Source organism: Talpa europaea, assembly GCF_964194135.1.
Source record: "Talpa europaea genome assembly, chromosome: 7".
NCBI lineage: Eukaryota > Metazoa > Chordata > Mammalia > Eulipotyphla > Talpidae > Talpa > Talpa europaea.
Window position 1 is genome coordinate 100,108,387 of NC_140074.1, and position 21,533 is coordinate 100,129,919.

The 21,533-nt window shown below is 48.1% G+C and overlaps 1 protein-coding gene across 1 annotated transcript in view; it reads right to left on the reverse strand.

The window, feature by feature from the left end:
- DRC3 (dynein regulatory complex subunit 3) overlaps window positions 1–21,330 on the reverse strand; it is a gene marked incomplete at both ends in the record, with an annotated part of 29,817 nt that extends 8,487 nt beyond the window's left edge. Inside the window, 9 exons of the mRNA XM_084237221.1 lie at window positions 90–160; window positions 2,004–2,135; window positions 6,235–6,402; window positions 7,705–7,824; window positions 8,480–8,599; window positions 11,029–11,175; window positions 16,640–16,806; window positions 19,819–19,935; window positions 21,171–21,330. Coding sequence (XP_084093347.1) covers window positions 90–160; window positions 2,004–2,135; window positions 6,235–6,402; window positions 7,705–7,824; window positions 8,480–8,599; window positions 11,029–11,175; window positions 16,640–16,806; window positions 19,819–19,935; window positions 21,171–21,330 — 1,202 coding nt within the window. The remainder of the gene's footprint in view (window positions 1–89; window positions 161–2,003; window positions 2,136–6,234; window positions 6,403–7,704; window positions 7,825–8,479; window positions 8,600–11,028; window positions 11,176–16,639; window positions 16,807–19,818; window positions 19,936–21,170) is intronic.
- Window positions 21,331–21,533: the final 203 nt, after the last annotated feature.

Sequence of the window (21,533 nt, forward strand, 5' to 3'; positions counted from 1 at the left end):
CCTGGAGGCAGGCAGAGCGCTGGTCTAGACCAGAATAAACCCAAGGCTCAGGAGCCCGTTCCCATGGAGGGTCATCAAGGAAAGGATATAGGCTTTGAACATTTTCGATGAAGGTTCCCATTAAGTCAATGATATTCCTTTCAAACATGTTTATCGTTTCCTATAAATGATAAAAAAAAAAAACCACAGTTAACACATATATTTAGATAGGAAGCCGACTAGCCTAGTGTCAGAGCAGGAGGCACTCCTTAGCACTCACCTGGTGCTTCCTCTTGTCACAGATCTTCTGGGTGAAACCAACCACAACACTCTCCCCGGGAGGATGTTTGGGATCTGCTTCCCTCCTCCTCCTCTTTCTCACAGCTCTGTTACTCTCCAGATATTTCAAGTCACTCACCACCTCCTGAATGCTTAAAGCAGTGCTTTCTTCAGGCCTTTGCATGTGCTTGTCCCTCTGCCAAGAATGCTGTCCTGGTCTCCATATACCCACAGAACTAACCCCCTTCATTTGGGCTTCTCAGGGACATCTGTCCATCACCTCCAGAGAGACAGCGCAGGTAGTCACTAAAAGCCAGACTCCTCGGTCAGTGTGGCAGCTCCACCACTGTATGGAGCTCTGTGAATGTCATTGAACCTCTCTGGGCCTCCACTTCCTCATCTATGAATTGGGTTTCCGGTGCAATACCTGTCTCATGGAGTTGCACTGAAGCTTAAATGAGTTACTTCACATGAATTCTTTGCAAGGTGCCTGGCAGAGAGGGAGCCCTCAGTAATGCTGGCTGTTGCCTCAGACCTGTCACCATCAGCAAGGCTGTCTGCACAGCCTCCACCTCCTCCCTGAGGGCACTCCTGCATTGCTGAGTCCCAAGCTTAGCAAGGCACCCAGGGGACTTCATGTGACTGAGGGAACAACTGAAGATGCAGTGGCATGGGCCACTACTCTGAGAGCCCCCAGGGTCTGTCAGCACCAGATCTACTGTAGACCTACATAGCCCACAGGGAAGGCTGAGCTGATGGGGGAACTTACATAAGCCTGAGAACTGTTGATGGGCTAAGCTAATTATACATTTTTCAGAAGTGTGTAAACACTTGTCATGAATAAAAACAGGGTCACTGAAAAGCACAACTGCATTTACAGCTTTCTGGCTATTGGTAATACAAATATGACCCTGCATGGGTTCGTTTTTGGATCTTGGAGAGTTTTTGGATCTTGGAAAGGGGATCTCCCTGCTCGAAAAGGTTAGGAGCCACTGCCTAACCTCCCCTGGTGCTCCGTGGGCTGCTTTTGCAGTGCTTGAGTATTCCCCAGCGGGGAGCAAGCAGCTGCTATGTGATGTGATGGGGAAATCTATTCCATGTCTGAGGTGTCACTTGACATGTGCGGAATTGATTAGGCGCTATCTCTTGGCCCAGCCACAGCAGCATCCAATGAGGTTCAATTCATCACAGCACTTCAGACTCCTGGCCTTGGCTGCCTCGTGAACACACAAGTCATTCTGGCTGCTAAGGGATTTTAGATAGCAGAGCTCTTCACGTCCACTACTTAGCGGTGAATTGCAGGCTCCTGCATGCCCCTGATGCTGCAACCACAGGCTGCATTGCTGAGCATGCAGAGCTGTGTGGAGGAGCCTTTGTTTTGTCCCTGACTGGGGGTCTATTTTGTTTTGCCAGCACCCAGACAGCTCCTTGGGTCTAATAAAAAACCTCCCTAAAGTGTCTCTGGGATCTTGGAGGAGAGGTAGGGGGAGAGAACATTCTAGAAGAATGAGCTCACCTCATTTTGCATAGAATTACTTGCAACTGAAATGATCAAAATGAATTAAAAGCAAACATAGAACTGATGAGAAAGACAGCGTTAGTTTGACACTCTGAGTTGCACTGGACATTTCTAGAAGAAAAGACACCTGCTCACATGTGGTTTTGCAGCTGCATCACCAGGTTCTTGCAAATGAGTCTGACTGGGCACAGTTGCATCACGTCTGTGCCCAGGGACCCGGCCTCACCTCCAGCTGTTCTACCAACTGCATCTCCAGTGTCATGAGCGTGTCGAACAATTCGTTGATGGCCTCAGAGGATTCTGTGATCTTTGTCTCAATGCTGGTCAGATCAGACTCATGGCGAATGGCATTTAAACTCTGGAAACAAAAGCCTGTGACTTAGAAATCCACAGCTATGTGTGATTAGTTAGTGACAGGTGGCAATTTGGGTTTGTGGGTAAGAGCTTGCATTCTCGGGTGGACCTGCCCAAGTTCAGGTGTCAGCTCCACCACTTGCCAGCTCTGTGAGCTTAATGAACTACTTGCCCTCTCCATGCCTCTAGGCTCTTACAGCAGGTAGAGCACTACCAAGTGCTCAATATACATCAGTGCAGGTTTTTATTAGAGGTGTGCCAGGACAGGTGGAAGGAGCAATAACAGCAGAGTCAGGTGAACCTGAATTTGAATACTGTCTGGGTCACTTACCCGTAGTATGATCTCGAGTGCACCACTTTCATTCTTTATGTTTTAGTTTCCTCACTGTAAGGAGGACAGAATCTATGCTTCACAAAGTCTGGGGATTAAACAGTGTATATGAGGTGCTTGGCTTACTGTGGGGGCTCAACTAAAAAGGCACCCATAAAAGGCCTATAGCAGGCATAGACAGGGAGAGACACTAAGATAGAAGACAGTTCCAATCTTTGGGGAAACTAGTTGAACCCACACAAAACTCTATGGTTCAGTGGGAGCCAGTGGTAAACAGATGCTAGCCCTAGTGGACGGGGAAGCCTGGGGAGTACCTTGGGGTCCAAGTTTGGCACTGATTACCAGTCATTCACTTAAACAAAAGGGCCTGAGGATTCAGTCGCCAACAGATGTGATGTCAATTTGTTTCTGTTAATATTTGGTATTAGTTATGAAGGACAGAATAATGGTACGATTCAGTGGGATGAATGATACATAGAATCTTGGATATTCCATTCAGAGAAAAATCAGGCTTGATCTCTGCCTTGTCAAGCCCTATATAAAAACAAATTCCCAATGGAGCAAAGATTTAAATGTGAAAATATAGGCCATAAAAATACTAGAAGGACAAATGGGGGATTTTAAATACACAAGCTCAGAGAGGAGAAATCCTTTTTAAGTATAAACAGAAGGAAAGACTGATAAATTCTACTATCAATACATAAAAAAATTAATTCCCAATGCCCAGAGCACCATAGACAAAATGACAAGATAAGCAACAAACTGGGAAAAATATTTGCAGCTCATTTCACTGACACAGGACTAATTTCTCAATCTAATATCTCAATCTAATTTCTCAATCTATAGGGCTGAATGAGCAACACTGTTCTAGGCTCCGGACAGTGCAGTTACAGGACAGGAAATAATCCTGTGAGTAGGAACTGGGAGCCTCAGGCCTGTGCAGTCTGTGAACTCCCAAGAAAGAGAGCTCCCTGATGATTTTTTTTTTTTAAAGAAAGAGAGAGAACAAGAGACAAAAAAAAACCAAAAAAACAAAAAACCCAGAAAAATGGGTAAGGGCAAATTATAAGAAAAAATAGTTCCCAGAATAAGAAATACAATTGTTTATAAAATGTGTGATGCTTACCACCACTTATAAGAAAATAAACACTGAACCAGGTGTACCAGTTGGCAAAGCAGAGAATGCTGGATAATGGTGGCCTGACAAGAGAGAATGCAGGCCTGCAGGAGATACAGTGTCCGTGGCAAATTGCAGCTGGACAATGACTTAAAGTAGTGACACACAGTTCCACTTGTAGGACTTCACCTTACAGATCAATCTTGCACCAGGTTATTCATTGCAACACTACTTGAAAGAGCAAAGAATTGGAAAAACCTAATAGTTCACCAATAGGGATTGGTTTAATAAATTATGGCTCATTCATGCAATGAGACAATTTACAGCTAAGAAATCAATGAAGCAATTCAAGTTTTGGAAGGCACTCCAAGCTGCGTAGACAAAATAGCAAAGTGCAGAACAGTGCAGGCTATATTTTCATCATGTACACAAACACACACACACATGCATGTACACAAGATGGAGGCCAACTGACTGTACTGCCTGCAGACATTTTTCATCCTGAGTCTGTGCTTCTACTTGCGTTACCTAGCCACGAGTGACTGCGACTACACACACTGCCCTTCATGTATTTTGCCCTGACAACTCAATCTCACTGGTCCCCACTACAGTTCTGCAAAGTGGTTCTCTCCATTTCATAATGAGGACATGCAGGCCAGGAGAGGGTCGCCAGGGGGTGGTTAGTGTGAGCATTCTGCCAATCCATGGACCTCAGGCTGTGCCCCTGGGAACCAGGAGGGGTCGCTGTGTGAGCCCTGGTCTAATGGAGCTCGGTGACATGATTGCAGTTACAGGACAGGAAATAATCCTGTGAGTAGGAACTGGGAGCCTCAGGCCTGTGCAGTCTGTGAACTCCCAAGAAAGAGAGCTCCCTGAGCATCAGGGTCCCTGGGGAGTTCTGGAAAATCCCAGGGCCAGGCACACCCCAAACTGTCGAGTGCCGCCAAGTTCTGTGTGTGGGCTGAATGAGCAACACTGTTCTAGGCTCCGGACAAGCAGTACACAGGTCAGTCAGTTCATCTGTGGTGACCTTTGAGGGCATCGCCGTTACAGCAGCCATGCAGACCAGTGTCTCAGAAGCAGGAGAAGCCAGCCTACTCTGAGACTTATACCCCAAGCCTGAGGAATAGCAAGTTAAGGAGTCAGGCCTGGAGTCAGACTTGGAGCCAGCAGGAGTGCAATGCTGACTGCCCATGTCCTGTTTCTCCAGGGGAACTCGTTGCTGAGGGGAGTGGCCCTGGCCCAGCTTCAGGAGGAGCCAGCTGGTGTCCCAAATCCAGTGGCAACAGGGACCAGATAAGAAATGTCAGTGAGGGGCACACCAGACAGGAACTGGAGGACTAGAGATGTGGCCTGTTTAGAGGGGACAAGTGCTACTCAGGCCCTGATGACAACTGCCTCCAGAGAAGCTGGCAACCACAATCTGTCTGTGAGATCTTTCCATTTTTAATGTCAACGGATGTTTAAAACATTTCAAATCCTCTATGGGCCTAACAAAACACATCTGTGAGCCAAATGCATTCCTCTGCTGACAGGTTTGAACTTCCGTTGAACATGGTAACGCCCCTCCTCTAACCTAGTGAGGAGGGTCTCCAGGGTTGTTACACAGAATGTGAGGTCTGTTGGGGATGAGGAGCAGGAAAGCCCATCTTCAACCCCATTATAGCTGACCTTCCGTTTACTTTACTTTACCTTATGTTTGCTTCACTTTAGACTAAGAGTCCTTATCCTGGAGTGACTGTACGAGCTCCCTGAAACCCCGGAAGCTGCAGTCAAGTGTATCTGTACTTGGTTTGTGTGAACGGTTTTTTGAGGAGAAAGAAGGTCCTTAGCTTTCTTTAGAGTCTCACAATAATTTGTGACTTAGAATATATTCTTTAAAAGTAATGCTAACTCAAATTAAAAAAAAAAAATAATGCTAACTCAAAGAGGCAACTCCCACCAAGTACACGTGGTCCCTGCTTGGGCTGGACCGAGGAGCCTGGCTAAGGTAGGCCAGGTCCCCCAACACACAGGGCCTTTGTTGCTCTCAGGTGGAATGCCCTTCTTCCACCTCCCTGGGATCACGCCCGTTAATTAGGCCTCAGGCTGAGTTAAGGTGCCCCTGGCTACCCCCAAGCTTCCTGGACTTCCTTCCAGTATAGGACGATGACTCCTGTGGGAAAGGTCTGAGTCTATGTCCTTTACCGGATGGGACTCCTTAAGGGCAGGAACCATGTCCAGTGTGGTTCTGGTTTCCCAGGGCAGACACAGAGTGGAGGCTCAGAAAGTCTGCTAGATTAACAAATAAGCAAAAGAAAGGAGTTGTAGTCTTCACTTTAATAGTAGTTGTAATGGTAACACCATCATTAACCATAATGATGATGCAGCCTTGAAGTGCAGGGACATTTTAGGTAAAGGAGACTCAGAGGCACTATGCACAGGCTCAGCTCAGCCATGGTATGATGGAGGAGCTGTGGTTGGTGCTGCCAGTTGAAGGCTGAACCTCAGCTCTGTCACCTAGCTGTGCGATCTCCGGCAAAGGGGCAATGACCATGAGCCTCAGGGGTCATAGAGGTAGAGGGGATGCAATCCCTTCCCTCTGGTGGGGCCAGGGCCATGGAGGGGAGAGAAGGTGGGGATCTGGAGCAGGAGGCAGGGAGTGGCAGGGCCTACCAGCAAGTGCTTCTCCTCAAACTTGGCAATCATTTGTTTGCCTTGCTCCTGGTTTTCCTGGATGGCCTCATAGATACCCTCATTGAAGGTTTCAAGCTCCAGTTTCCTCTTCTCCTGCTGGCTCAGTCCATATTCAAAAATGTCTATGCAGATGATGACGAATTTGTCCTTGAAGGTGAGTGGCAGTTAAGGAAGGTTATGGCTGTCTCGAGGGCAGGCTGCTGGACAAGGTTGGTGGTAACCCACGCAGAGCTAGAGGTTGAGATTTGGAGAATAATGTGGTGGTTGGGGTAACTCCACCAGAGGAATTCAGAAATAGGCCCTGCGTGGGGGAGGAGACAGGGGCCACAGGAAGAGACTCTGGAGGAGGATCATGCTAAGAAAGGGTCCTAGAAGTGATTTTTGGGGGTAGTGAAAGGGCCAGGAAGGGGCTGGGAACCCAAGAGAAGTCAGTCCTGGCTAACCATGTTTGTTTTTGCCTTTGGTACGTTATCTAGAAGGCACCTTTATAGGGGGCCTACTTTTGCGCTCAGCTGCCACAGGATGTTGACAGCCTGCAGAAAAGGGGATTCACAGGCCTGAAGCAAAGAGATCAAGTTCCAGCCCTGGCTCTGCTGCTGCTGTTCCTTGCAAGCCACGTCATCTTTCTGGGCCTCCGTTTCCTCCTCTGCAGCCTGAGGGCATGACAGATCCTGCCCCATGGAGCCCGTGGGACGGGTCCTTGAGGTCAGGCAGGATGCAAACAAGCCAAGATTCAAATCCTGAAAACTAGTTGGTGGGTGGCAGGGCCAGGCTGGAAGCCTCATCTCTCTGACCCGTGTTTTTCACCTCTGTACCGCCTCTAGCCCACAACATCTAGTCCCTCCCCAATTTTTTCAGAAGGTTGGGTGTTTACAAGTGAGTTTCTTTCTACCCAGCTCCATGGACCCCCTCTGACTTGCTGCCTCATCTCAGCTCTCTCAGTGTATCCTGAGCCCCTCCACTGACAGTTTTAGCACACTTACAGGTCCACACAGCACGGCCATGATGACAAATGCTGATCACATCCTCTGGGCTCTGACTGGCTAGGGGAAAGGATGCTGGCTCTTAGCCCTACAGTTTTTAACTGTGACCTTGGACAAGTCAACCTCTCTAATTTTAACTTCCCCAAATACAAAATGGGATTAACAATAGCACCCATCTATTGGTGTGGTTGAGAAAATTACCAATACTGTACAAAGAGTGCACAGTGGGAACAAGGAAATATTGCTAAAGAGGATTGACACTCGCTGTGTCCTCTGAGGTCTTGACAGCATTTCCCCAAGCAGCCGCAGTCAACCTGGCTCTGTGCTGCCTTTTCTGGTCCATTGCTCTGAAATGGGGGTTTTACCTTGTAGGCCTCACAAGAGAGATGGGAAAACCGAGGCCCAGAGCAGAAGGAGACTTGCCCCAGGCCCAGGCTCTGCCAGAGAAGGCAGCTATGAAAGTGGAAGGATATGTCTCCAGGAGATCACTGACGCCGGGCAGGTAGGCCAGCTTGCTGCCCTCCACGTCTTCTGTGTACATGCTGTCAAACAGGAAGGAGCCGTTCATGTGTTCCACGAATGCGGCCTGCAATCAAACAGCCAGGCTAGGGGAGCTCTGATTTGTTCACGGTAGCGGGCCAGGGCTAGCACAGGAGTGTGGGGAGACTTTCTGGAGGAGGGGACTTGAGTTTCAGTCCTCTGAGGAAGTCAGGGCCAGTGTATGCCAGGCAAGGATATGCTAGGCAATGGCACATGTGGAGGTCCAGAGGCACAAAACTGAAAGTTATATATGTCTCAGTCATGCTGGAGGCAGGTGAGAATTGTGGGAAGAAGGACAACAGGGGCCCCATCTTGAATCCAGGGCTATACTGAGTAAGGGACTTGAACCTTCCAGGCTGCCATGGGGAAAACCTAGGGTTTTAATAAAGGGACAGGTTCTGATTACTTCAGCACAACCTCCCCAACCCCATGGACTGGGGGTGGGAGGTGTATATGATGAGACAAGGTGGGTACCCACTGGTTTTGGGGGCAGATGGTGGCAGAGCAAGGGGACAGGCCCTGCAGATGATTTACATCCTTCATCAGAGCCAGAAGTGGCTGCACAGCATTGGTTTTCAATCAAAAGACAAGTTGGGGGCCTGGGTCCTGCTGACTTTCATTGAATTGGACTGATGTCCTGTGAGCAGTCCTAGAGCTGGGGTAGGGAGAGGTGGAGAGCAGAGTTTCCCCCTGGCTGCTACCTTGTGTTCAGCCAGCAAATCCTGCAGGGCCTGCTCTTCCTCCTGCCGGGTCTGTATCATGTCCTCCCGGTGCTTCAGCTCATCAATGCTGTACTGGTACTTGGTCTCTGCCAGCTCTTTCTAATGGAAGAACAGGAAGTGGCACAGTCACCAGGGGGTCCCTCCCAGTCACACTGGCCTCTGTCTCCCAGTCAAGTGTGGGTGAGGTTGTTGAATGGGTCCCTTATGAAGGCTGTATGTGTGAGAATGGCTTATTTCCTCATGGCCCTTTTCAAGTATTCAGGAAAACCTTGGGGGTGGGGGGTGATTGGGGCAAAGGGCATACCAAGTGGATAGCAGAAGGCATCAGGGCTGAGGATCTGTGGGGCAGCACTATGGGTGGGGGCACATCCAGACTCACTCACTCCTCACAGCTGCATGGCAGGTGTCTGACCCTCTTTTAGGGATGCCCAATGGGAGAGAGGTGGCAACAGTCCTGTTCACAAGTCTCTGCCCTTGGCCCTATGCCCTGCCACCTTCTTGCTCCCCTCCACTGCTCTGCTCAGCTCCCTCACCCCACCAGGGAATGCAGAGCCCCTAGGTCAGTTCCCTCGACCCACCAAAGCAATCTCACCTGTGCTAAGACTGCAAGTACAAGCACCACTGATTCCCCTCCATCCTCAGACAACACTTGGTCTCTACCTCCAGCCCAGCCCCACCTCTGAGTGCCAGACCTGATCATCTAACAGCCTTACTCCCATACCTCAAAAGCACTTCTAGTTCACCAGGTCCAAGACAGACCTCTGTCCTCCCAAAGTCCTGCCTAGGTGAGTGCCCCACCAACCCCAGCTAGCCAGCACCCAAGCCAATGCCCCAGGAGGCACCCTGGACCCTCCCCTCACTCAGATCCAAGCTGCCTCCTTACACCTTTGTGATCTGTCACACCATCTCCCCTTCAGGACCCCTGCCTCAACTGGTCTCTATTCTGTCCACCCCTCCCCAGAAAGTGACCAGAGCAATCATTGTTAAAAGCAAACTTTATGGCTTCCTCTTGGGCGTAGGATAATGACAAGTTCCTGCATGGCCAGTACAGCCCTGTCGGTCTCCTCTTTCTCCATCTCTAACTAAGCTCCAGCCCTCCGGTGGCTCCAGAAAGGAAGACAGGGGCTCCTCTGGGGTCTGTACAATTCCAGATCCTTGGCTTCCCTTCCAGTGTCTTGGGCTGCTTAAGGCCGAGCCCAGCTTCACTCATGAATGTGATGTCATACATGTTTTATGCCTTATCTTGGGCATTGGCTACAAACAGTTTATATTGCACAGAGTTGAAATCTTTTAAAGATCTCTTGTTATTCACTGAAGTGTATGCTTTTATTCTGCTTCCTTACATATTTATAGTTCAATAAATATATTTAAAAATGTAAAAATCTCTCATATCCTGCTTCTCCTTGCCGCCCCATCCCCATAGCCCTACCCTCAGTCAGGCCAACTCTTCCTCCTGCCACCAGGACCATGGCCCCTCCCTTCTCTGCCCTTTATCTTTTCTTCTACATCCCTAAATGACTGATCACATCGTGAGTTTTGCCAAAAATTGCTCAGAATTCTCCAGAGGCCTCCATCTTCAACAGGACAAATCCCACATCCCAGTAGGACCCTGTTGCTTGCCTTGCCCCTCCTATCTGTCTCACCCCTCCCCACACATAGCCCCTTAACTTTGTGTGATTTACTGTGACTGCCTTCTGACCCCCAGGTTTGCACTGAAGGGAGGACCGGCTTCCCCGTCCTGCCACCAAAGGTCCCACAAATTGGTCCGGGTTGGGTTCTTTTTTTTTCCAGTGGGAAAAGTACCCATAAACTGATAGAACTACAAAGAGTGAAAGGGGAACAACTCATCGCAGGGGTAGTGGACAGAGGTAGGTGGTGGACAGACCAGCCAGTGGACAGAGGTGGCAGAGGACAGACCAGCCAGAGGTCAGGGAAGGGCCTTCTCATCAGTGTGAACACTGCACAGAGGCTGAAAGCACTGGCTCTGCTGAGGGACTGCCAGGGGCCAACTCCTAGCTCGCCCACCCCGGCTGTGAGACCCTGGGAGGGACATCTCATTGTGGCTGCAAGCTGGGGACGAGAGAAGGGTTTGCCTCACAGATTGTGGTGAAAACAGTGTGACCTGATGCCATGTGTGTGATGGGTACGGAGATATCACAGCTACAGTTAACTGTTACTATCACTGCCAGGGTCAGAGAGTGGAGGGATTCTGGCTTTGTCCTGAGCCCCTGGTTATCTGTCCGCCATCCTCATCTGTGTTCCTCAACTTCTCCATCTGGAAATCCAGACAGTGCAGGTGACCAGAAGGCAACATGTGAAAGGTGCCTACAAAGAAAGGAGCACTGAACACTTACCTTGAGGGTTCTGCTGGAACGGTTCTGAGAGGCAGTGACCAGGAATGTGGAGAGAGAGTCGTGCTTTCTCTCCTCCTCAGGTGGACAGAGAGCTACACCTCAGTGCCACTTCCCACAACACCTGGGGCCTGCTGACTGTCTCACATAGCTGGAAAACCAGAGGGAGACACTTGCCGTGTGCTCATCGATGCGCTGGAAGTCCAGGTAGACAAGGTCAGGCAGGTAGGCACAGATGAACAACTTGTACTCCTCCTCGTTAGCAATGGGGTTCCCAGAGAGTCTGAGTGTCCGCAGGTTCTTGAACCGCCTCAGGTAGATGATCTGGGGAGAGAGACCTGTTTTCTTGGTTGCCTAGAGCTGAAAACAACCCTGGTAGCCTCCTTCCTTGGCACTCTGCTGGAGCTTGCAGTCTGGCCTTAGTGCCCTCAGCACTGGGTGGAGCCGCAGATGAGGAAGGGCTGGGAGATGCCAGATTCACAGCTGCACTGAGGCCTTCCTTCATTCAGTCACAAACTTTCCAAGGAACCAGAGTAGACCTGAGTTCAAATGCTAGCTGTGGGGCCTTGGGTAAGTGACCTGATATCTATGGGCCGCCATCTCCGTATTTGTAACAAGGTACAAGGATGTTATGGGTGTCATTAGGTGTTATAAAAAACAAGTGAATTGAGTCATGAAAAGTATTTAGTATAGCGCCTCTCTCTAGTCAGTAAATGGTGCTAGTCATTATTATTGGTGGTTGAGGATAGGCACGCCTTCTTCGATTGTCAAGTTCTGTGAAAAGTCTAAATCTCTTAACTTATTATTATTTTTTTTATTTTTCTTAAGATTTTTAAAAAGATTTTATTTATTTTGTGTAGAAGAACGAGGGTGTAGGCCAGAGGGGTGGGGGGTGGGGGTGAGAGGATTCACCACAGACAGAGTGGGAAATAAAACAGGCAGATTGACTGAAATAGACTGCTGAGGGAGCAGCGGGCGAGACAGGAGAGGTCTGTTACGCCAAGTGAGTTAGCTCCCTGGCCCAGGATAGAACTCAGGCCATTGCAGTGGGGCCATTTTGGTGGTAACGCTGAGACTTAACCCCTAGGCCACCAGAGAAGCCCCTAAATCTCTTACATTAAATGGAACCTAATTTGTAGTTAACCTTGGATTAGCTGGGTGACAGCTAGTGAAACATTCTAACCACTATTTATTCTTCCTATATTCTATTTTTTTAGTAAAATGTGGAACAAGTGAACTGGAGAGCTAATATTTCATCTGATAGTATCTTCTGAATACCTAAATCCTATACTATGCAAAAGAGACAAAAGAAACCTAGAAAGCTTTTCTGAAGGAATTTTCTTTCAGTTATTTGTTTATTTTTTCAACAAACATTAAGTGTCAGCCAGGCCTCAGGCACACACTAGGCCTGGGAATACAGTGGGAACCAAGTCTACATGGCTCCTGCCCTCATAGGAAGAGGATACATTCTCAGGGCTGCAGATAAGAACGTTTTTTAAAAGTAAATAAAATCATTACCATTTGGAGTAATAGCTATAAGAACATAAAGATGGGTCATGAATGAAAATAATAGGGAAGTCTTCTTAGGGGGTTCAGAAGCCATGGAAGAGCAAGGAGAGCACAATCCCAGAAACAGATATGGCACAAGCAAAGGCCTGGGACAGGAAAGAAAATGGTGTCTACATGCAGACAAGGAAGCCTGTGACCTGACTGCTTGCCTCCAGCCACGAGGAGCATCAGCCCAGGGAGATGCTGAGGATGGCAGAGCCATGAGGCAGAACTGACCTGTGTCCCTGAAGCCCTGAATAGCCCATATCTCCTCACAGCACTAGTAATCACGCCACTAAACGTCCTCATTGTTCATAGAGGGGCTCAGCTTACCTCTGGCCTCAGCCCACTGTGCTGGACTCTTCAGTGAAGTGACTGTCCTGTCCCTATTCTCTAACATGGCTCTCTAAGCTCCCCACCCTTCAGCCCAGAAGCAAGATGGGAACTAAGCAAGGCCAACGTCACTATGGATGGTCAGAGAGGAGGCTGAGGGGAGGACATGGTTGGTAAGTTAGAGACAAGATCAGCAGCTGACTCATGTAAGACCTTCTAGTTTTGGTCAAGAATTTGTTCTAAGGACAAAGGAAGCCACTGGAGTTTTAAATGTATGTAGGGCAGGAAGACAGGATCTGATTTAATTTTTAAGAGCTCTTGTAACAAGATTCCATTTCTGATCTTTTAGATTGTTAATGAGAGAAAGGTTTGACCATGCCATGTGTTCTGGAAGGTGAGAGGAACCAGGCCTTTTCAAAATCGCTGCTGGGTTTGTAAATAGCTCCTCTCCTACAGATGGCAATTTGGCAAGATCCATCAGAATAAAAAATGCTCATGCCCTCAGATCCAGCAGTTCCACCTTTAGGAATTTATCTTACAGATGCGCTTATCCAGGGACAAAGCAAACCCTGTTCAAGGACATTCGTTACAGCCTATGTGCAATGGCTTGAAGTTGGAAAAAACCTCAGCCTTCACATGGGGCACCGGAGAAATTGATCATGCCACATCTAAGCGATGGCACGGTCCAGCAGAGGAGGAGCCGATGACTCTGGAGGAGAAGGGTCGATTGAAGGCAGGTGCTTGGAGGGTAGCTGGACAGACATGACAACCACTTGAAACATTTCAAAAGAGATCTGGAAAAACACATATGTCACTTAGAAGTAGCTGTGGTCTCTAGGAGGGGAAGCGGGAACTGAGGATAGGAGTGAGAGCAGCTCTTCTGCTGAAACATCTGTTTGCTTTTAATGGGATAAACAGATACTAAAATAAACCTAGTAAATAAATAACAGGAAAGAATATAATTAGATGTCAGATTCATGGTGGAGTTAAGGGCTAAAATCAAAGATGCTCAGGCTTTGCTGGTTATTGAGCCAGGGTTTTCTGGGTCAAGTCATTGAGAGGACTGACATCTGATTAGGAAAAGAGGATCCAGGGACCCCAGGGCCTCTGGGATGCAACCAGGCCTGAGAATAATACAATCTGGATTCCGATACCTCAGCACTCCCTGGCAGCTTCTCTCCATGTGCCATCTTCTGAGTTCCCTCTGGGGACAGCTTTGCATGCTTCTCCTATGTACAAGGAGCCATCTGGCACCCAGCTCCCCAGTGGGAAAGGGGAATAACGTGAATTTACGCCCAGTGTGCAAAGGGATGGGATGGGAGAATGCCCAAGGCCAGGGTAGGGGGTGTAGGGATCTTCAGCAGGGCTGCGGCATGAACTGAGTCAGTGTCCACCTCTACACCTAGTTTGGACTTTTGTAGGGACAGGGCCTCAGGTTCATTAAAGTCTCCAAATGTCCAAGGGATATCAAGTCAGAAGAGAGCTATTTCACATGTAGGCCAGAAAGATTGGATTTACGTAGGCAGGGACAGTTCTAAATGCTCAGAAATGTTTCAAACAGCAAGATTTGGAGCTGTTAAGGTTTTATTCTTAATCTGAAAGTTCCTAAATAACCATCACTTTCCATGTACCTACTATGTGCCAGGTCCTGAATTAGCCACCAACTTCTAATGGATTCAACCCTCATCATAACTATTGTTATTCTCATTTTACAGATGGGCAAATGGGCCCAGAATGCTAAGTCACTGCCCCAACATCAGACCATTTGTAGCTGGCTAAAGCTCAGATCTTGACTCAGTTTACCTTTGGTCCTCCATGCAGACCTTCTAGCCAGCATTTGTTGGTGCTACCTCCACAAAGGTCAGGTTTATTGAGCAATTGGGACTTCAACTCTGTAAAGCACTGGTAGGGTTTAGAGTCTCCTGTCCTGTCTGGTGTGGAAGGCAATCTTGGAGATTACACAGCCCCTGGGGTCTCACCTGACCCTGGTGGACAGTTTTAAAAACAACTAAGGATTGAGTGCTTGACCCACTCCAGGCCAATGAAACAAGTCAGTCTGGCCATCCACTAAGCTCTGAGAATGACGTAAAGTGGGGTGCAGCTCTTGATCAAACTAGAGGTTCACTGTGGGGGAGAGATCGCTCAAGCTCTCTGTCCTACTACATGTAGACAAGGAAGCCTGTGACCTGACTGCTTGACTCCAGCCATGAGGAGCATCAGCCCAGGGAGATGCTGAGGATGGCAGAGCCATGAGGCAGAACTGACCTGTGTCCCTGAAGCCCTGAATAGCCTGTATATCCTTGCAGCACTAATAATCGTGCCACTAAATGTCCTCATTGTTCATAGAGGGGCTCAGCTTACCTCTGGCCTCAGCCCACTGCGATGGACTCTCAGTGAGATGGACTCTGAGTGTCCCTATTCTCTAACGTGGCTCTCTAAGCTCCCCACCCTTCAGCCCAGGAGCAAGGTGGAAGGGAGTTAATTTCCCTGGAGTGTCCCTTATCTGTGGAGAGACAGAACTGGGGCATAAATGCTCAGGCTTCAGACATTCAGGTGTTCACTTCTTAGAGGCATTCTGGACATTCCAAGGGTCCTGGGGATCAAAATTCACATCACACACAGCAACCATTCCAGTGACATACTGACATGTCAGTTTTTTCAGCTTCCACACTGAGGTCCTTTCCCCACCACACCACCCAAGTTCTTATCTCTGCTTTCAGCACCCCTGGAATAAGTTTCTCTGTTCTTTAGGCAAAGCCCTTTCTGATCACTTAACCCATCCCCACAACCACCCTCAGTTTCCTTCCAAACTGCAGACCTGGCCTGGACACACTACAGCATAACAGCCTTCACAGCTCCCCTCTCTGCTTTGGCCAGCCACACTGGGTGCTGCCCTGCACCACACCGACCTCTTCCAGTGCCCTTGGCTCCTTCACGGTGCTATGCATCCCCAGGCAGCATCCCAAGCACACCTGAAGCTTTTGCTCACTTAATTCCTGCCTCCTGGGAAATGGATGGCAAAACTCTAATAATCCTTTAATGAGTCTGAATCAAAAGTCACCTCTCCCCACTGAGGAAGGATCTCAGATGTGACAGTGCCTCCCTTTGTTAAGAATGTACTGCAGCCCTACATGGAACACGGTACCTTACACTCATTACCTCTTAGGATTGCTGGTAGGTAGTAGAGCAATTATCTCCATATTACAGGTAAGGAAACTGAGGCAGAGAAAGTTCAAGCCTCAGGGTGTGCAGCTAGGAATTGGATCCAGGTTATCTGACTGACCTAAACAGAAAAGAAATTTTGAAAGGGAACTTCTGGGACAGGCAAGCAGGCTGGAAAAACAAGTCAAAGCCATGATCCTGCCACAGGCTGTTTGGTAATGTCATCTTTGACACAGGACCTTATGGATGTTACCACATCCCTAGCTACTGGGGTCACAGCCCTAGCTTGCTGCTGCAAACCATTGTGGGGTATGCAGGGAGCAGCCTGCCTTTCCCTAAATGACCAGTAACCATAGGTACCTACCCCTGGCACCCCATGGCAGGTACTGGATACTGGCTTCTCATCACCTTGAGCTGTGACTATGTAGGTGTGTGACTGTGTAAGGCCCCCAAATGGACCTTACTTGTGGGTCTCTGTGCCCACTGAGCACAGGATAAATGTCCCATATCCAATAGGACCTTGACTCAGCAAATGTTACATGAGTGTGGGGCTCAGCGAAGGAAAGAGATCCTACCAAGGCAGAGGTGCAATTTGGCACCCACAGATGGGCTTTTGATGGGTTAAGAATGGTGTTTAAACATTTTCAGATCTCTTGGGGACTATCTGGATTTCTGACTTTTCAGGGAAAAGGGGATGATCTAGAAGTGCAACCTGCCTGCCCCACCCCACCACACCAGCCCTCACGTTCATCATGTTTCCGATGTCATTGTTGCCCAGGGACAGCATCTGCAGCTTGACAAGGGCATCTAGAGAGTCGATCTTGGAGATCCGGTTGTTGAACAAACTCAAGTCCTCCAAGTTGACCAATGTGTCCAATCCCTCAATGACCTCTATGTTGTTGAAGGACAGGTCTGGAAGGCAAGAGGGCTGTGAAAGTCTGGTGACAAGGGAGGAGGGTAACCATCTTGAAAAGAATCCTTCAGGGTAACTTAGTGTTCTGTGAGCCAGCACCAAGTTGTTGGGCCAGTGGGCACTGACTCTCTGACAGCTTAAGGTCATCTAGAACCTGGTGTGGGTTTCTTATGGCCTCAAACTTTCCCCACACTCTCCAGTTCTGTCACTCATCTTCCAGACTGGAGACACACGGGTGAAATTCAAGTCCATGTTGTGTCATTGTTCTGGGGTGGAAACGCTTACTAGCAGCGCATCTTGGGGTGGAGACATGATTGTAGAGTGTCCCCTTCCCTCACATCGATAGGTGTCTTAGTTATAATACCTCCCTTCAGCTTAGTATCTACCAGCTTATCAAGTTGAAGTTCAGAAAAGCTCAGTGATTTCCTCATAGCCACACAGCTGGCCACAGTGGCGCCAGAGTTTACTGGGGACTACTTTCTTGGCTTAGGAACAGGTTGGATTCTTCCAGCTATGTTACTGCTGACCCAGGCTTCCTCCAGCCACAACAGGGATGTCAGGATCCTCTCTGGTCCATAGTCATATCTTTGAGAATAAAAGTACTTTTGGGGGTTGACTGGGGTTGGGACTGCAAATCTGTCCTGTAACAACGAGGGCCTAACCTGGGAAATATTCATGAGCCTGTTAATATGATCATAATCACCACAAGTGATCACATGTAAAAGGTGACTTGGGAAGTGAGTTTATCAACATCTTAATTTAGGCTCCTTGGTGTATCAGGGGATACTCACCTTTGACAATTGGGACAAATGATAATTTATTGTCCCTTTCTCTATGTTGGCTCTTTAAGTGCATTACCTTATTTAATGCTGACTGCACAGGTATTATCTCCGACATTTTATGGAAAAGGAGACCACCATCCAAAGGTGGTGGTTGTATGCCCACACAACAAATAAGAAATTGCCTTTAGAAGGGCTGAAATAACTTGTGCAAAACTGCTTGGCACATTGGCAGAGCTGGGATTTAAGTGGGGTTTGTCAAATGCCAAGACTGCCTACTTCCTTCCCCACCATGCCACCAGCGTCTGTTCTTTGAAGGCCCAGCCCTATTCCACTAGAACTAGCAATGTGCCCATGAACGTTTAACAATGGGATGGGAGATGGGAAGCCCAGATTAGTAGTCTTTGCTGATTTCTGTGGTGTAAAGGCTTCCAGCAGCCCATTACAAGCTATCAACATGACATCATGACTGCAAAGCTGGGAGGAGATGTGCACAATCAGATCTGGAGTGAGCATGACCAGTATTGGCCAGCTCCAGCATGCCCTCAGCCCTGGGGTAGCTGACTGGTGGGCTACCAACAGGGCCTGGCATGCTGGTGGGGGGGCTGAACCATCTGAGAGCCTTTCCTCTCCACCCCCACCTCCTGCATCCCAAGGACCCAGCCCCTCCTGGGCTGGGCCCACAATTTGCTGTCTTGCCCTGAAGTGTGTGGGTACCCTGGAACTGTAGGCTGAGCACTGAGGATCTGAGTATCTCTGAGGTGGGTACAGCAATGGTTGGGTGCCTGGGTGACTAGTGTGGTGGCTGGATAAAGGCTGACTTCTGTCTCTCTGACCTTCTTTTTGACTGCCTTTGAAAGCTCACAAGCCCTTGGCACTGCCTTTAGTACTTTTTCTTGGGTAGAACAGCCCAGTCAAGGCTGTCATCGCTCAGGTTCCTAAACTTTACACATGCTGCTCCCCCTGCCTGCCACACTTCTCTGCCCCATTCCTATCCATGAAACTTATTTTATAAATTTTAAGAGTTTTAAGAGCATTTTCTTTTATCTTCTTTTTCTTTTCATTTTCTTCCCCCTCCACCACCTCTGAAATCCTTTTGACTCTTTTTCTCTCCCCCATCCTTAACTCAGAAGCATCGCTTCATTTATCAGTGGTTGCTAGTTTTTATAAGTATTTTCCTTTGCTGTCTGCTATGAAAATCGATATTTGTCTTCTGACTTGTATTATTTCACATAATTCCTTTGAACTCCCTCCATTTTGCTGTAAATGGCAACATTTCCTCTTTCCTTATGGCTGAATAATATTCCATTGTGCTATAGCACATCTGCTTGATCCAATCCTCTATCAGTAGGCACTGAGGTTGTTTCCATGCCCTACCTATTAGAAATAATGCTGTAATAAACATTGCGGAGCATATCATATCATTTTTTGAGTTGATGGTTTCATGTTCTTCAGATAGATGCCCAAGAGTAGCACTGCTGGGTCATATGGTATTTCCATTTTCAGTGTTTTAAGGTAAATCCAGATCGCTTTCTAACATGGCTGCTCCAGGTACATTTCCACCAACAGGATAATAGGGTTCCTGTTTCTCTGCATCCTCCCCAGCAATTGTAGTTGGCAGTCTTTTTAATATGTGCCATTCTCATGGGTGTGAGATGATAGCTTGTCATGGCTTGAACCTGCATCTCCCTTATTTAAAATGATGATGAGCATTTTCCCATACATCTATTGGCCTTCTGGGTATCCTCTTTGGAGAATTATTTGTTCAGATCTGCTGCCCATTTGTTAATTAGGTTGTTTTCTTGTTCTTGTTAAATGGAACATATTTTTAGTATATTTTGGAAATTAACCCCTTACCAGTTACATAATATGTGAATATTTTTCTTATTTAGTAGCATGTCTTTTTAATTGACTTCATTTTCTTTTGCTATGAAAAAAGCTTTTAATTTGAGGCGATCCCAATTGTTTGTTTTTGCTTTTCTCTTGACGCGGGAGTCAAGCCTCCATTGCAAGTCTTATGTCTAAGTTTTTAATCCATTTTGAATTTCTTTTTGTGCATGAAGTTAGAGAGTGATCCAACTTCATTCTTTTACATTTTTTCCCAGCATCATTTGTTAAGGAGAGTCTGCTGTACAGGACCATGCTGGCAGCTGAATATTGCCTGCGGGAAGCAATAACCATAGCAGGACTCTCCCTCTCATGAGGGTGAACAGCCCCAGGAAGGAGACTTACCTAGCCAGACCAGCTGTGTGAGTTTCTCCAGGCCCTCTATCCTCTCAATGAAGTTATTGTCCAGCTGCAGCTTCCTCAAGTTCTCAAACTGCCAGAGGTTGTCTATATGGAGGATGTCTGAAATGATCAAATAAGTTGCTCTGGCTTGTTCCTGCATTAGGGTAGGGTTAGAGTTTAATACTTGTGCAAGGGACATCCAGATGACTAAGGCTAATCCCACAAAAGGCCCACAGTTTGCTGTCTTGCCCTGGAGTGTGTGGGTGCCCTGGGACTGTGGGCTGAGCACTGATATCTGAGTCTCCCTGAGGTGGGGAGGGCAATGCCCAGCACTCCTCCTGGGAGCACTCACTGCACACCTGTGTGCTGCTTTCCTCGGCATCAGCAGTTTATGTGGAAAAACCACTCCAACACAATAAAAGCAGGATGCATTTGTTGTGCTAAATGAGTTACTAGTGAGACAGGACTGTCCCCAAAGCCAACTTAGTCCTTTAATACAGACACAGAATCTGCTGCTACTGCCACCACCATCATCATTGCTCCCTGGACCACAGCAGCAGCCATCTCACTGCGATAGCCACTGGTCCCCAGTGTCCTCTTCTATAGCCAGTAGCATCCTATGGAAATGTAAGTCCCATCCTGCCCTTCCCCTGCTCTGGACTCTCCCAGGGCTCCCACCTCATTCACTATAAAAGTCAAACACTTTCGCTTGACCCCCACACTGATGCCAGCTGAACTCCAAGAGCTCTGTGACCTGTCTCCACACAGCTCCCTGCCTCAGGGCCTTGCACTGGCTGTTCCCTCTGCCTCTACCACTTTCTCCAGATCTGTACTTGGCTCACTCTTACCTCCTTTAGTCTTTGCTCAGTTTTCACCTACTTGTTATGAAGCCTCTGACACCTGATAAGATTCAGACCTCAGCTCTCCTTTGCGCCTCTCCTTGCTTTATTTTTTCCATAGCACATATTACCTGTAGTATATACTCTGTTTCCCCTTTTCATTTTATTTGTCTCCCTCGCTTGAATGTCCATGAAGACAGGGATTTTTGCCATTTTTGCTCACAGTTGAATCCCTAATGCCTATGACAGCACCTGACATATAATAGGCACTTGATATTGAATGAATGAAGTACTGATCTTAGATGGGGGTGGGGAAGTAAAGGGAAAGCAGTCAATGTCAAACCCATCTCCCTTTCCCCCCCATCATTCTGCAATGACTTTAACCTTTTTGCTACCGAGGGACTGAGTCTCATGACCCTTGTTGTTCTGGGTGGCCAGTGAGCTCCTGTAGAGGCCAGACTATGGGCAGATCCATGGGCTTCATGAGGCTGCCTTGACCCACCCCAGGATACACACTCTGGAAGTCCAGCCGCAGGGACAGGACGTCCTTGAAGAGGATGCCCTCCTGCTTGGCCAGCTGCCCGGCCTCTTCCTGTGGGCCCTGCTCCACCACCGCCTGCTTGAGCATGTCCTCGTCCATCACTCTCAGCTCCAACGAGTTGCACGGCTGGTTCATCTTCCCTGAAAAACAGCACATTCCTCCCCTATAACCTGGTTCTCCCTGAGGTCCTTTTAAGCAATCATGGAATACTGTGACAGTCACAGACACTCTGAAATCTTCCCCTCACCCTACCCCTTGACCGATTATATCTAGGGGCTAGTACATTTGCTCCAAGGTTGCTCCCGAGCTTCCCTGGCAACCATCTGTTCCTGTCCACA